Genomic DNA, 15304 nt, shown 5'->3' with positions numbered 1-15304 from the left:
AAGCCTGTTTTAAGTTTATATTTTTACCAAAGTGCCAGAGATAATTTAAAACATATGCACAATACAAATCAACACTAGTTAACTTTTACTAAAAACAAAACTCTATAAAATAATTCAAGTGTAGTATTTAACTCTATTGCCAAAACAAAAAATTTCAAACTCAAAAATGATACTTTATGGATATTTTAAGTAATTTTTTTGGAAAAAGAAAATTCACTGTAAACTGGTAAGAGTGACAATGGTTCTCTCTTTATAACACAGAAGTTACTAAAGGGTAGTACTAAAAGAAAAATATACAGGGGCGCCTGGGGGGCTCAGTCGGTTGAGCGTCCGACTTCGGCTCAGGTCATGATCTCAGTCTGTGAGTTTGAGTCCTGCATCGGGCTCTGTGCTGACAGCTCAGAGCCTGGAGCCTGTTTCAGATTCTGTGTCTCCCTCTCTCTCTGACCCTCCCCTGTTCATGCTCTGTCTCTCTGTCTCAAAAATAAATAAACGTTAATAAAAAAAAAATTAAAAAAAAAAAAAGAAAAATATACAGAGAGTCCCTTCTGAGAAAAAGTAGGAGTGTATGAAATACAAAAGATATATGCAGTGTTCATATTCATCCTAGTCTAGAGCTGTATTTTACAAGTTGCAGATCTCAACCTGTTAGTGGAATATAAATCAATTTAGCAGGTCTCAACCAGCATTCACACAAGAACAACAAGAACAACAACAAAGTATCAAAGTTCATCAGTTCATCACTCATAGTAAAGGTAAACATGTTTCATATATATTTTTTTTGTTACATGTCCATCACCACAATATGTGTATAGTAGATAGAAAAACAAGGTATTTCTTGTTGGAAAAATGCTGGCCAAGCATATAGTGCTTCTCAAATTACCTGTGGTAAAGGGCTAGTTTTTTTTTATTTAATTTCCAACCTGTTGCAGATTGATACTTTATTTATAACATACAGGAATCTTGAATGTGGACGTCTGTAGCAATGTCAAACCACTATAAAAGTATCTGAAAGTTCACTCTCATGTTCTGTAGCTATCTTACTGCAAACTGGTAAACAAGAATTTGTGGCCCAGGACCAGTCTGTGGACCACACACCACAGTCTACAGGACTTCTGTTTGAGAGTTGTATTAAGGTCTTAGATGGAATACAGATGGCAGCTTGTATGATCAATGAGAACAAGATCCTGGAAATAACCGAAGTAATACACTTACTAAAGAATTAGAATCCAAAGAACCAAAGGAAACACCAGAAACAAATGAATAGGAATGGATATAAATATTAGAGACAAAGGAAAAATAAATTTCAACTGTGCCTATTAGAGGAAAATACAGGCTGAAGAGCAGGATTTGTGTAGGGGGAAAAAGTCTACAAGTTCACCATAACATGAGTAGGTCTAACTGGCAAAAAGGTTTATCTGATTTTAGGCTTCATTAATAGAACCATAATGCTCAAAACAAAGGAGATAACAGCTCTGCTCAATTTCACACCACTCCTACACTCAATTTTGAGTCTTTTAGAGGAGTGCTTCTCAAAATGTAGACCATAGACTGTTTCAGGGGATCAGTGAGGCCGAAACTCTTTTCATAAGAATACATTATCTGCAATATCTGTGTTGATATTTTTGCATTGATGATGCACAAGCCTAAATAAGAGGGTAAAATTACTGGTGCCTTATAATGAATCAAGGCAATGGCAGCAAACTGAACACCCTTGCATGAGAAAAACACTCAGTACTAGGAATAGAAAGGAACTTCCTCAACATGATAAAAGGCATTTATGAAAAATTCACAGCTAATGTCATACTCAGTGGTGAAACACTGAAAGCTTTCTCCCTTCAACCAGGAACAAGACAAAGATGCCAGCTCTTCCCACTTCTATTCAATATTGTACTGGAAGATCTATCCAGGGCAATTAAAAAAAAAAAAAAAACAAGGCATTCAGTTGATTCAATTGGAAAGGAAGTAATATAACTATCTTTATTTGCAGATGAGGTTATCTTGTATACAGGAAGTTCTAAGGACTCCACTATAACCCTATTAGGACTAATAAAATAATTCAGCAGGGTTGCATGATACAAGACCAATGATACAAAAATCAACTGTATTTCTATAAACATTCACTGAGTAATCTCAAAATAAAATTAAGAAAATAATTTCATTTCAATAATTTCATTTCCACTAGCATTAAAACGAATAAATACCCAGGAATAAACTGGTCAAAAGAACTGCAAAACTTCTACTCTGAAAACTATAAAACATTGTAAAAAGAAATTAAAGATGTAAATATATGGGAAAACATTCCATGTTTATGGACCAAAAGACTTAATATTGCAAAGATGGCAATATTTTCCAGCATCATCTACAGAACCAACATAATCTCTATCAGAATCTATCAAATAATAATAATAAACATATTTTGGTCTCTGCAACTGGGTGCTGGCACTAAGCTAAAACCCTTGTAATTTCCTGAATGATGAAGATGATAGGAGCATCTTATACAGAGCTCTAGAATCCCTTGGAATTTCCTAGGTGATAAATGCCTTTTATTTTTTCAAGTAGGCTCTACAACCAGCATGGGGATCGAACTCACCCTGAGATCAAGAGTCTCTACTTACTCGTGCTCTACTTACTGAGCCAGCCAGGCGCCCCAGAAACACCTTTTGTTCTAATGAGATGACTCCTAGATAGCTTCAAGGATTAGGGCTGGTCACCAGAAAGACCAAGCCATGATTAGAAGCTTAAACTTTCAGCCCCAACCCCCATTCTCTGGGGTGGGGAGAGGCTGGAAATCTAGTAATAATGGATTATGCCTACATCATGATGCCTCCATAAAAATCCCTAAAATAAAAATCCCTAAAGTATGGTATAAGGAGAGCTTCCAGATTGGTGAACACATCCATGTGCCAGGAGGGTGGCAAACTCCTACACCACAGGGCAGAGGCCTCTGAACTCAGGATCCTTCTGGACCTCACCCAACATACCTCTTCATCTAGTTGTTCATCTGTATCCTTTGTCATATAGTAAACTGGCAAATGTAAGTTACTGTTTCCCGGAGTTCTGTGGACTACTGGAGGAAACTGAGACCGAGGTCAGGGTCATAGGATGGATGAATCAAGAGCCCAAGGAGGTAAAAAGAGTATCCACATTTGGCTTAGAGTGTAGGTGCATGAGCAGAGTGTGAAGGCTTCCACACATATGGAAGGCCTGGTATAGGGTGGAAGCTCAAGCAGAACAAGGAGGGTGTTCACATAGAGTAGCAGTCTGTATTGGTGATTAAAGCCCAAGCAGGGAAGGAGGGTGACCACTGAATAGGAGTGGCAGAGTATCAGCTCAAAAGGCATGAACAAGGCATCCATATGGAGGGGCAACCTGTAGTTGGGCATCAGAGCCCAACAAGGGTGAAGAGGCACCCGGATGGGCACCTCCAGCACAGTGAGGACAGACCCTACCTCAGTGAAACGTTATCCGGATTAAATGGATAACATGCATAAAGCGTGTGAGCCCAGAGTAAGCACTGTCCAAGTATTTGCTATTAATGTACATAAGGGGCCCGGCATCATGGCAAACCCAGAATATCCAACGAATGGTTGTTTATTACAGGATTACCATTATATGACATCCTAAATACCTCATCTACATACAACAGCTAGTGTTTGGAAGACGAGCAAAATTATTTCTAAAAATTAACTTCCCTCCAACCACTTAGTAACACCTGCATCCCTTTCATAACTCCATTTTTTCACCCAGATATCCAAACTGGCTCTTTCTTTTTTTTTTTTTTTTTAATTTTTTTTTTTCAATGTTTATTTATTTTTGGGATAGAGAGAGACAGAGCATGAACGGGGGAGGGGCAGAGAGAGAGGGAGACACAGAATTGGAAACAGGCTCCAGGCTCTGAGCCATCAGCCCAGAGCCTGACGCGGGGCTCGAACTCACGGACTGCGAGATCGTGACCTGGCTGAAGTCGGACGCTTAACCGACTGTGCCACCCAGGCGCCCCAAAACTGGCTCTTTCTTATTTAGCTTTGGTTAACTTTTCCTTTCACGTTCCTTTGAACTCTCTACTCCCTTTCACCACGACTTCACGATTTTTTTGATTCACACGTTAGCACAAAACCCATCATCTCCACAGAAACAACACATGAAACACCTAGGTTGGTGGGAAGAGCTTAAATAGACTCAAATGTATCTCCCGCTACTTGCCCACATCAGTACATACAGTGTAGCTTGATACAGGTCTTATTTGTTTCATACCTGTCCGCGTTTTGGTGAATGCATGAACAGCCCTAGGTAGAGTCCCATGGAAGGGGAATAAGCAAGCCGTAACTTATGTCCAGTTCCAATACTGAGCTGAAAGTCTTTACTCACAGGAACATACTCCAGCATGTCGGCCACCATCAGGCACATTTGGTCCTGCTCAAGATAAGCCAACAAGTAGTATCCAAGAATATCCAAGTCAGGAAAAACAAACTTCTTCCCCTTTGAAAGGATGTGCACTCATCACAGCTAGCACTCCTCTTTTATCTGCTAAGGGACACTAAAGATTTTTTTTTAAAGTCTGAGATGAAAATGTCTCTTAAGTCTGATAAATAAGATCATCTAACTGTTTTGCTTATGAATCCTGAAAACTGTTTTATCAACTTGCATTTACAAAACACATTCATTCCTCTTAAGTGAACATTATTCTCTGCACTATCTTAATTCTGTAGGATTCATAATTTAAAAATATATAAAAAGGGGAGAAATGTATGAAAAAGCTAAATGAAACTGTCTGAATGTAGAAATGGCCTGCAATTTCCAAACTTCAGTGATCTTAATAATCTTTGACAGAAACAGCAAGATTGACTTCAATTGTCTTACAATTCGCAATGCTATTTTAACTTAAGTAACTATAAATGTAGCATTTACCTTATAAGACCACATTCGTAGTTTATGATCCTGGCAAAGAGCAAAGATGAAGGCATCGTGCTCGACACAATGAACGGCAAGAGCAAGGGGACGATCTGAAGGCCCCTGGTCACCTCTAAAAACATAAAGCCCAATTTTAGGCTCGTAGTGTTCTAACTATCAGGTTATTAGAACTTGTTTTTAAAAACTTTTTTAACATTTATTTATTATGAGCATGAGCAGAGGAGGGGCCGAGAGATGGAGAGACACAGAATCCAAAGCAGGCTGCAGGCTTTGAGCTGTCAGCATAGAGCCCGACGCAGAGCTCGAACACACAAACCGCGAGATCATGACCTGAGCCGAAGTCGGATGCTTAACCGACTGAGCCACCCAGGCACCCCAAGATTATTAGAACTTGTAATTAAACAGATAAAAGAAAGTTATAAATGTACCATTTTGTTTAAGATTTTAAGTATTTCCTACATCCAACATGGGGCATGAACTCGCAACCCCAAGATCAAGAATTGCATGATCTACCGATTAAGCCAGCCAGGTGCCCCTATAAATGTACACTCTTAGTCAACACAAGGAACCAAGAGTTTACATGCTGGTATCAGAGAACTATATTTTCTACTTGGTCTATAACCAATCACTATGATATACTTTAAAGGGCTCTACATAAGAAAGGAATAGAGTTTTAATCATCAGAAACTTCCTACTTCTAATTTTACACAAAATTAGTGAGTCAGGGCAGAGCACTGAGTTGAATATCATGAGAAAATATAGAAAAAATCAGTTTCTGCTATCAAGATGTCTGAGGTGTGGCTCTCCTCAGATGGACTGTGATATTTTGCAGACTCTTCTCCTTTCCAGTATAATGCTTATCTGCCTTAGAATAAGACTAGAATCACTAATAGTTCCTGACCAGTGCAAAAATGAAATTCTTGGGCCCTTTGGTTTGCCCACCAGACACCACTTACCTGATAGCTGTTGGCATCCAGCCTATAAGCAGTCTCTGCATTACTGAACTCTGTTTTAGTTCCACAACTGACACCATCCCTACGAGATTGAAAACAGACCAGTGACATCCAAGGCACCTCTTGATCAGACTCAGAGAAACTCAAAAACAAGGATCCATCCAATCATGAACAAGGTCCTTATAACAGGTGACAGGCTTCTCCATTTCCATACTGAATAAGAGGGCTTTAGGATGTACCTTTCCACATACATCACACTTAAAATATCTTGAATCATTATTGCATTAATAAAAATAGCACTAACATATTGCTAGGGAAAATTTTTGCCAAACAGTTACAAATAGTAACCTGATTGCTGCTCAGAACAGTCATTCTTCCCAAAAGAATCATTGGGTTCCTTTCATGTGTCAGGCACAGTTCTAGGTGCTGAAGATGTGGCAGTAAACAAAACATTAAAAAAAAAACACCTGTCCTCATAAAACTTACATTCCACTGGGAGAAGGGCAGAAGCCGAGACAGCTCACAAACTAAGCAGAATGGTAATAAGTGAAAACAGAAAGCATACAGTGAATGCTGTGTGTGTATGTGCAATTTGGAAAAGGGTGGTCAGGGAAGGACTCACACACTGAGGGAACATTGAGTGAAGACCTTGAGGAGTTAAGGGAATGAGCCAAGCTGGCAGCTGGAGAAAGACTATCTCAGGCAAAAACCCTGATGTAAGAGTATGCCCGGTATGTTCAAGGAATTGCAATTGCGAGAAGCATGAGGCTGGTGTAGAGAAGGCGAAGGGGAAAAAAGAGGTCCCTGAAAGCCAATGTAAGGACTCTGGGTTTATTCAGAATGATATGAAGAACAAACCCTCACTTGAGGGCTTTGAGCAATGGAGTGACATGACTCTACTTAGATTTAAGTGTATCTCAGAAGTTTCTGTAGAGGGGTAAGAACAGATCTGAGGAATATTTAGGAAGATAATGCAATAATCCAGGCAGGAGACAGTGGTGACTTGGAGCAGGTTATCAGCAGCCGAACTTCCTTGTGTCAATTAACTTATTTTAGTTATAGCACCTCAACCTGAAGGTAGATAACTAGTCAACTCATCTCTACTACAGGCCTTAGACTAGGCTGTCTCACAGTTATGTCTTCCCACATTCCGAAAAGCTTTACAATTCCTCATCCGCTGTATAAAATCTTACCTTCTCAGAAAACAAACAAAACAAAACAAAACAAAAAACAGTAAAAGCACTAGAGACTCCTTTGGCAAGCAACACTGAATGATCAATTTCAGGGGGAGTAGAGGAGCAATTCCTGCCTTGGATGATGGGTATGGTCTTCTAAGGTCTGTTTTACTGCCAACATTCCTTGCTTAAAGTTAAATCCAAGTTCAGCTCCCACTCTTACCAGGTATGTCATAAGACGGTAGTTTAAGAACAAAGATTCCCCCAGAAGCAGACGGAAGAGCAAACAGAGCCTCCCCATCACTGCCAAGCCAAGCTGCCGAGGAGGTAGAATTAGGGGAGAGTCCAGGTACTGCTGGAATTAATTGAGAGTTGCAAGGATCCCTGAAATCAACTTTTCCAACGTCAGTAAATATTGACTGCATCTGACTTTCAATTACCAACTCCTGTGGAGTAATTAAAAAGAAAAATCTGTTAAATCAAAACAAACTCAATTTTGCTCAGTTCCTTTCAATGGCTACAAAAGTTTTAAAAGAAACAATTGAGCCTGGAAACAAAGCTGTTCTTTTTCATCAAGATTATTTCAACTTAAAAATGTGTCTAATCATTTTAAATTGTAACTATCAAAAGTATGCTTGGTAAGAGCTACCAAGAAATCCAATTTTCCTTCAATTTCTAAAGGATATTGCTCCAGCATTAGATGTGTGACAACCAGAGTAACTTGGGAAATAAAGGATATTACTCTTAACCAACTTACGCTCCTATACATCCGGGAAGGGTGTGGTAAAAGTAATCTGTGCACTGTCTGATTGGTCAAGATCAAGATTATCACATGATTCTGAGTCTCAGAGACGTGAACCCCTCCAGGTAAGAGGCTGCAATTTTGGAATTTGAGGCGAACTGCATTATTCAACAGATTTACGTCCAGTGACTCTTCCACCAGCTCCAATGTATCTCCAGAGGTCTTCCTATTAAAAAAGAGACATTTGTTTAAACAGTTTATGCTTTCCTAACTGACTGTTGTCTTGAAATATATGGAAGTGGCTTCCAGATGAACTTTCCCAATTTCAAAGTTTTGGGTAAACAAATTCAGATCAACTTTTAGAATCTAAACCATCACGATACATTCATTTGCCAACCACAGCACCATATAAAATTCCAATCTTACTATAGGATTCTCTGTTAAAATGGAGGCATTTCCAAACTTGATGGCTTATTTATTTAGGATGATGATACTCAAAGTAACTGAACCCCACTATAAAGAAAATTCACACCATGCACCCCCATTACTTACAGTGGAATGCCTCTACTATCAGTACTACAGCATCATACTATGGTGACCCTAACAAATGTGACTCTTTCCCTTTCAGTGACTTCCTCTTGGATGCAGGGAAGACCTCTTCAGGCCCGACTCTGCCATATGGTAGCACTGGATCATAGAAAACACCGTGCTGGGAGGGCCCTACCTTCTCATCAGCTCATTTGCCAGTCTGCCTGCATCCTCCCCTGAAGAGCGAGTCTCCTTCCAGCAATTCGAGGGCAACCTCTGATGTTCTCAAGTATATCCCTTCTGTGTCCACCGCTCCTTCTGCCAAAGCCTTCCCTCAACATTCAAATGCGCTCTTCCCTGGCCTCTCCCTTTCCATCACCCCATTCCTGCCACTATCTGGCTATCACCACCTCTCCTTTCCCCTCCATGGCCATGTCTTCTCTATCTCCTCATCTCCCTCATACTCTTCAACCCGCCCTCTTCTTACCAAGGTCACCACACCAATTCCAGTGGATTCCTCAGTCCTGTTCTTACTTGACCTCTTAGTAGCAGTCCCCATACTTGACAATGCTGTCTTTCTGAGAGTTTCGTTCTTGACTTCGATGATACTACCCTCTCCTGCTTTTTCCCCGTGTCTCCAGGCATTCCCTCTCCGTCTCCTGGACCTGACGCTTGCATTTTATTTCCTCCAACCTTGATTTTCGGGTGTCTTATCTGCTTACTGTACCCATCCTCTCAAAGCGCATCTTTTCCACCCCCGAAGCTGTACGCACCATGTGAACTCTAATTTCCTAGGGCTGCTTTGCTTCTCGTAACTCACGGCACGTCATCAGCACAATTTTTTGGACTCTCAACCTCGTCTCTGAAAACCTGCTTCACCTTCCTGTTTTATGGTTAAAGTTGGGTCCTGGATCTTGCCCTGGGGACACCCCCCAGAGTCCTCTCTAATGGTGGTAAGCTCTCTCTACCACACTCTCTGTGCTGGGGCCTCAAAGTGGGGCACAGCTGTCCTGCTTGCTCCCCACTGCCACTCCAGCGCCACTGTTCCTCCCTCCCTGCCCGAACTACTCAGCTCTGAGGCATGTGCAGCCAGACACCACCTACGACCCCTGCCCAGCGCAGTTATCTGCAGGTCTCTTTCATTCCTTGAAGACTAGCTCCTGGCTCACTGTTACTCTCCCACACTTCCTTTCCTGCATCTATATTTTTTTCTAATATCTCACTTTCTGCAGTTCCCCTCTAGTGATTGCTCTCGACTGTGTATGCATACACTATTATACTTCCTCCATACACTTGCATTGCCCTCCTTCGAGAATTGGAGTTCTCTACTTCTCTCACAGCGGTGCTCCTTAAGAGAGCTATTCTGTACTCACAATTCCTGTCATCTTCTCTCCAGAGCCCAGCCACTTCGGATGTTTGTACCACAGTGGGAGCAGTTTCTGACAAACCTCCACCACGCAGAGGTCTATTTTCATTTCTCTGACTTATATGCAGTATTTAACAGTTTTCCACTATTCTTCTCCTTGAAATATTTCCCTTAGCTTCTGAGATAACACTCGCTTTTTGTTCAACTCTTATGTCCCTCCTATTCCTTCCTAGTCTCCTTATCTTACTAAATATTGGAGTGCTCCAGGATTTAGTCCTCAGACCTTAACTTTCCTCCACTACACAAGTTCTCAACAGGGGAACAATCTACCCCACTCCTTAATAACATTTAATAGTACCTGGAGAAATTTTTGCTTGTCACACTGGGGAGGGGGTGCTCTTGGCCTGTAGTGGGTAGAGACCAGGGATGCTACTCAATACCCTAAAATGTGCAGGGCAGCTCCCCACAACAAAGGTTTTTCTGGCCCCAAATGCCAATACTTCTGGCGATCTCTAAGTGATCTCATTCAGTGTAATAGCTTTAAATGCCATCTAATGCCAGCAATTCCCAAATCTATATCTTTAGTCCAAACTCTCCACTGAACTGGCTACTGCCTCAACACTTCCACCTGGATATCTAACAGGGGTTTCAAATGAAACCTGTTACAGAACACCTAGACTAGCAAACCTGCAAAACAAAGAGACCAAAACACCCACTTCACCTTCACTCTTCTCCAACTCAATTAATGGCATCTCTGTAACTTCCAGTTGCTCAAGACAAAACTCTGGAGGTCACCCTTGATGCTTCTCTTTCTGTATACCCTATATCTGAACCAATAGTAATTCTAACAAACTCACCTTCAAGACATATCCACAAACAGAATATTTCTCACTGCCTCTGCCAATACCACCCTGTTCTAAGCTGCCAGCATCTCGTCTGAACCATGGCACCAACCTCCTAATCAGTCTCCCTGCTCCCAACCTTTCCCCACTATACCCTGTCCTCAATACAGCAGCCACAGCGATCCTCTAAAAACACAACCTAGATCAGGTCATTCCTCCACTTAAAACCCTTCAATGGCTTCTTCTCATCTAACTCAGAGCAAAAGTCGAAGCCTTAAAGTTACCAACAAAGCCCTGATTTGACCCGTGGCTACTTTCCTATTCTACCCTTTGATCACTTAGCTGCAGACTCCTGGCCCCTTGCCATTCTTTGAGCACAATGAACAAGCTCCTGTCTGAGGTTCCTTGCATTTTTGGTTCCTTTTTCTTGGAAGGCTCTACCTGAAAAATCTCATCCCCCAGATACCTACTTCCTCCGCTCAAATGCCAACTTCTCACTGGGTCTTCCCTGACTACCTTCTATGAAAGGTAACTGCAGGCATGTCCTACAGGCATTTCCCTTTCCTCTCACCTTGCCTCCCTGTTCTCTATTCCACTCATCACTGGACAAACTGTATTTATTTGCTTTGGGGGGTTATTGTTGTTTATTGCCTCTTTCCCTCCATGAGAGCAGGGACTTTGTTTTGTTCCCTGCTATATTCTCAGTCCCTGAACACTGACTGGAAAATATTAGGTACTAAAAAGTATTTCTTAAATAAGACTTGTACGTCAAACATAGGTCTCTCTTCTGAGCCTCAGACCTATACATTTCAAGGCCTACATGACATTTCTGAAGGGCTCCTACACAGGTAACTTCAAATGTATTGGAAAGAATTATTCACATCTCTCCATCTTCTTTGTATTAGTAAAAGGCAACTTGCCCACCCAATATCTTGTTAGTCACACCAGAAACCAGGGAATTGACTTTGTTCCCTCCATTTCCCTTCCCATCTTCTACCCCATATTCACTCTGTCACCAAGTCCTAGTGAAACTGACTTCTAAATGCATCTTAAATCCATCTATTTCTCCTTTCCTAGCTACTCCCATAAGTGAGCCACCAGCATCTCTCACGTGGACCATCATTAAAACAAGCAGTTTTTTTGTATTATACCTATCTAACTGAAATCCACCTGCCATGAAGTAAAATGATTTTTTTTTCTTTTTAAATAAAAGAAAAGGGGTCAAGACCTGAGCTGAAATCAATAATCAGACGCTTAACCAACCGAGCCACCCAGGCACCCCTAAACTGTTTTTTTTCTTAATGCAATTTTGGTTATGTTAGTAAAGAGTAACTCTTTAAAATCCTTTACTCAATTACTCAATGTGCTTGGGGGGAAAAAATCCCAAACGCTTAGAAAGGATCTGAGGGTCCTCCATAATCTGAGTCCTGCTTACTTCCCCCGTCTCAGCATCTTCACACCACTTTCCATTTCGCCCACTGTACTTAAGCCACACAGATCTCCATCCAGTTAGTTCCTCAAACCTGCCCAGTTCCTTCTATCTCATGGATTTTGCCTATGGTGATGCTGTGTGCTGGACGGCTCTGTCCCCCAATCCCCTCCCTGCCCGGCCAACTTTTCATCCTACAGATCTCGGGGTAAATGTGATATCCTTGAAGGCCTTCTCTGTCTCACTAATAACATTTGGTCCTCTCATTAGCCTCTCACAGCCCCTATACTTTTCCTATGAGGCAAGTATGAAAAATTTGTATTTATACACCTATGTCGCAGTCCCTTACTTTAGTGTCTTTTCCTTCATAAAACTGCACCATCAAAAGCAGATCCACACCCATCTTCAAACAGCTACAACATCTTGCGTGATGGAAATGGTGTTGCTTTTGTTCACCACTCCATCTCTAGCAAACTTAGATACTAGACGTGCTCAGATGCCTGATGTGAAAGAGCTCAAATGTTTTTGAAGAATTAAGGAAGCTGTAGAACACTATAAAAACACAATGACTTCAAGTTTAAGACTGGACTTTGGGGCTTTATCCCATAAGCTTCATTTCCTCTGCTTTTAGTGCTGCCTGGAAGGGCACCTCTCCTAGTACTCTGCGTCTCCCTAATTTTCCCCTGATTCAGATGTGAAAACAGTCCTCTTTTCCTATTACCGCCTCGGAGAATGACATTCTGGGAACAGCCACGAGAAGTCAGAAGTCCAACAGCCCAACCTGCCAGGGGGGTTGGCGAACACAGCACTTACCAATGAATGAACCTGTTCCTGGTGACGGCGAACAACTTGCCACTTTCCAGATAAGAGAAGCCTCCCGCGCTCTCACTGTATTTCACGGCTCCAGCCAAGGCTTTTGCAGTCCCTGCAAAAGAAGATTGGTCAGCCCGAACACCTAGCTCTTTAGGGATGACAGGGACTGAAGGCACTGAGAAAGCAGAGGGTGACGACTGACAATCCATACAAAGAGAAGGAGAAGAAAGGAGGGCGAAGTAGGACACTACGGAAGCTCTGATCCCGGGGCTATAGGCATGTGGACTTAGGGGTATGAACGAGGGGTCAGACATTTAGGGACCCATAAGAGATGCCCGAGGGGAAGGACCGGATCGCGTCCTCCTTAGCTGCTTCCGTACCAATGCCGCACACTGTGAATTCCCGAAAGTGTCTCGGCCTCTCGCGCTCAGCACCGCTGAGCTCCACGAAGCTCCGTTCCAGGGCTCCCGCCGCCGCCATCTTCCCGCCGCCGCCGCAAGGCTCGACGGGACGCAAGCAAGGATGGGAGGCCATCGTCACTTCCGGGGGTGGGGCGGGCGGAGTTGCGGACAGGTGAGGAAGCCAGAGGAGAAGAGAGGGTAAGACGGTTCGTTGCAAGGCTTCCAGTCAGTTGGCTGGAGAACGAAAGTGGGCAGGGAGGAAGTCAGAAGGGAAAGGGAAAGAGCAAGCCGATTCTGCTTGCGGGAACATTCGCCTGGCCGGCTGGGATGCCCCCCAGGGGGCGGTGCCCTTTTCCCGGCGACCTCCGGGAGCGGGGCGGGGCCGGGTTTGTTTCCATTTTGAAAACCCGGGCGCGGGCGGCGGTGGAGCTGAGCTTCCCGGGAGGGGCGAGGTCCGGGGAGGCGGGGCAGCTGAGCGCCCTCTGCCGGGTTTTCCGAGTTCGCGGTCACCCTTCCCTGCGTTGGGGTGGCAGTCCGTAAGTCTCCTGGTCTCCCTTTTGGCCTTCGGTTGACATGTGGAATGGGGAGAGGGAATCTTTTGTATTGGAATCTTTTCAAGAGGCTGTATTCGTGTAATCTTGTGTAATGATAGATATTGCGTTCGATAAAACATTGATATAACTTGCTGAGATTACCTAAATACTGCTCACTTGCGTACGTGAAGGGAATTTGCCTTTGCTTCCATTCCTCATCTGGAAGTTTGGATGATACTGTGACTTTGCCCATATCTAGGGCACAATAGATGCCCAGAACTGGGGAAAATGCTGATTTTCAGGGGAAAATGTTTTTCTTTTTTCCCCAGTAGTCAACATTTGTTAAGCAATTCTGTTATTCTTGCTATTACCAGTGACTGCAACCTTTCGCTGTCATTCTCTGTTTCATTGATCCAATGCTGACCACTCCCGCCTAACTTTCCAGCTTGCTCCTAGGACACCAACGCTAGCGATGCCATCCCTCCATCCCACCTACTGTGTCCATTGTTCTTCCACCTTTTCACTGTCCCTCATTTCCTTGAGGTTTCCTTCTTGCTCTGCTTAAGTTCCGTTTAAATTACTCCTTTGCCTAGCTCTCTTCCTCTTCATTATGCTCTGGTAAAAACTACAGCTTTGATTGAATCCAAGTCTGCAGCTGAACAGGGCTGGAATAAAATACGCATACAGATGACTTCCTCTACCTCCATTAGGCTTCTAAACCTTGAGTGGGTCCATATTGCTGCCCAACAAACACATCGTACTTCCTTTGTCCACTTATGGTCCAAGATATGAGTATTTCACAACTTCTCTAACCGGTAACACCTCCTCCCTCCTCCTCACTCTCAGCTTGCATTTTCACTTACAAGATTGATGCAATCGAAAGAGAATTTCCCTCACTACCACCTCTCCCTACCTGCCTCCATCTGTACCCATATACAATGTCTTCCTGTACTGTTACCACTATAAATTGAACTGCCCCTGAACTTACGGGAGGACAACCTTTTTACCTTTTTTCCAGATCACCTGCTCAAGGACACCATTCTAGTAGTTATATCCTCTCTCCTGCGTCTTCAACCCCTGCTCCTATTTACTGACTTGCTTCCCTAAGCACACAAACATGCTGTTATTTTTCCTTCTCCCCACACACAGAAACCCTCATTTGGTCTCTGCTTTCTTTAGCTACTGTCTCCTACCTCCGAGCTGTTCTTCACTGTTAGAGCAGAATTCAAGAGCTTTCTGTTTAATTTCTTTTCTTCCAATCTCTCCCTTTTTTAACATTTAGTTTAATTATTATTATTATTTTTAAAACTTACATCCAAATTAGTTAGCATATAGTGCAACAATGATTTCAGGAGTAGATTCCTTAATCTACTCATTTAGCCCATCCCCCCTCCCACAACCCCTCCCGTAACCCTCAGTTTGCTCTCTATATTTATGAGTCTCTTCTGTTTTGTCCCCCTCCTTGTTTTTATGTTATTTTTGTTTCCCTTCCCTTATGTTCATCTGTTTTGTGTCTTAAAGTCCTCATATGAGTGAAGTCATGTGATTTTTGCCTTTCTCTGACTAATTTCACTTAGCATAATACCCTCCAGTTCCATCCTCGTAGTT

At 42.6% G+C, this 15304-nt stretch overlaps 1 protein-coding gene across 1 annotated transcript in view; it reads right to left on the bottom strand.

The window, feature by feature from the left end:
* The window catches only part of NUP160 (nucleoporin 160), a gene marked incomplete at its 5' end in the record, with an annotated part of 54578 nt that extends 41189 nt beyond the window's left edge, over positions 1–13389 (bottom strand). Inside the window, 7 exons of the mRNA XM_040495924.1 lie at positions 4258–4416; positions 4912–5026; positions 5871–5949; positions 7266–7488; positions 7800–8010; positions 12763–12874; positions 13143–13389. Coding sequence (XP_040351858.1) covers positions 4258–4416; positions 4912–5026; positions 5871–5949; positions 7266–7488; positions 7800–8010; positions 12763–12874; positions 13143–13389 — 1146 coding nt within the window. The remainder of the gene's footprint in view (positions 1–4257; positions 4417–4911; positions 5027–5870; positions 5950–7265; positions 7489–7799; positions 8011–12762; positions 12875–13142) is intronic.
* Positions 13390–15304: the final 1915 nt, after the last annotated feature.

This window comes from Herpailurus yagouaroundi, unplaced genomic scaffold (genome assembly GCF_014898765.1).
Source record: "Herpailurus yagouaroundi ecotype Mexico unplaced genomic scaffold, PumYag 187, whole genome shotgun sequence".
Lineage (NCBI taxonomy): Eukaryota > Metazoa > Chordata > Mammalia > Carnivora > Felidae > Herpailurus > Herpailurus yagouaroundi.
This window is presented reverse-complemented; position numbering and strand designations above follow the sequence as displayed.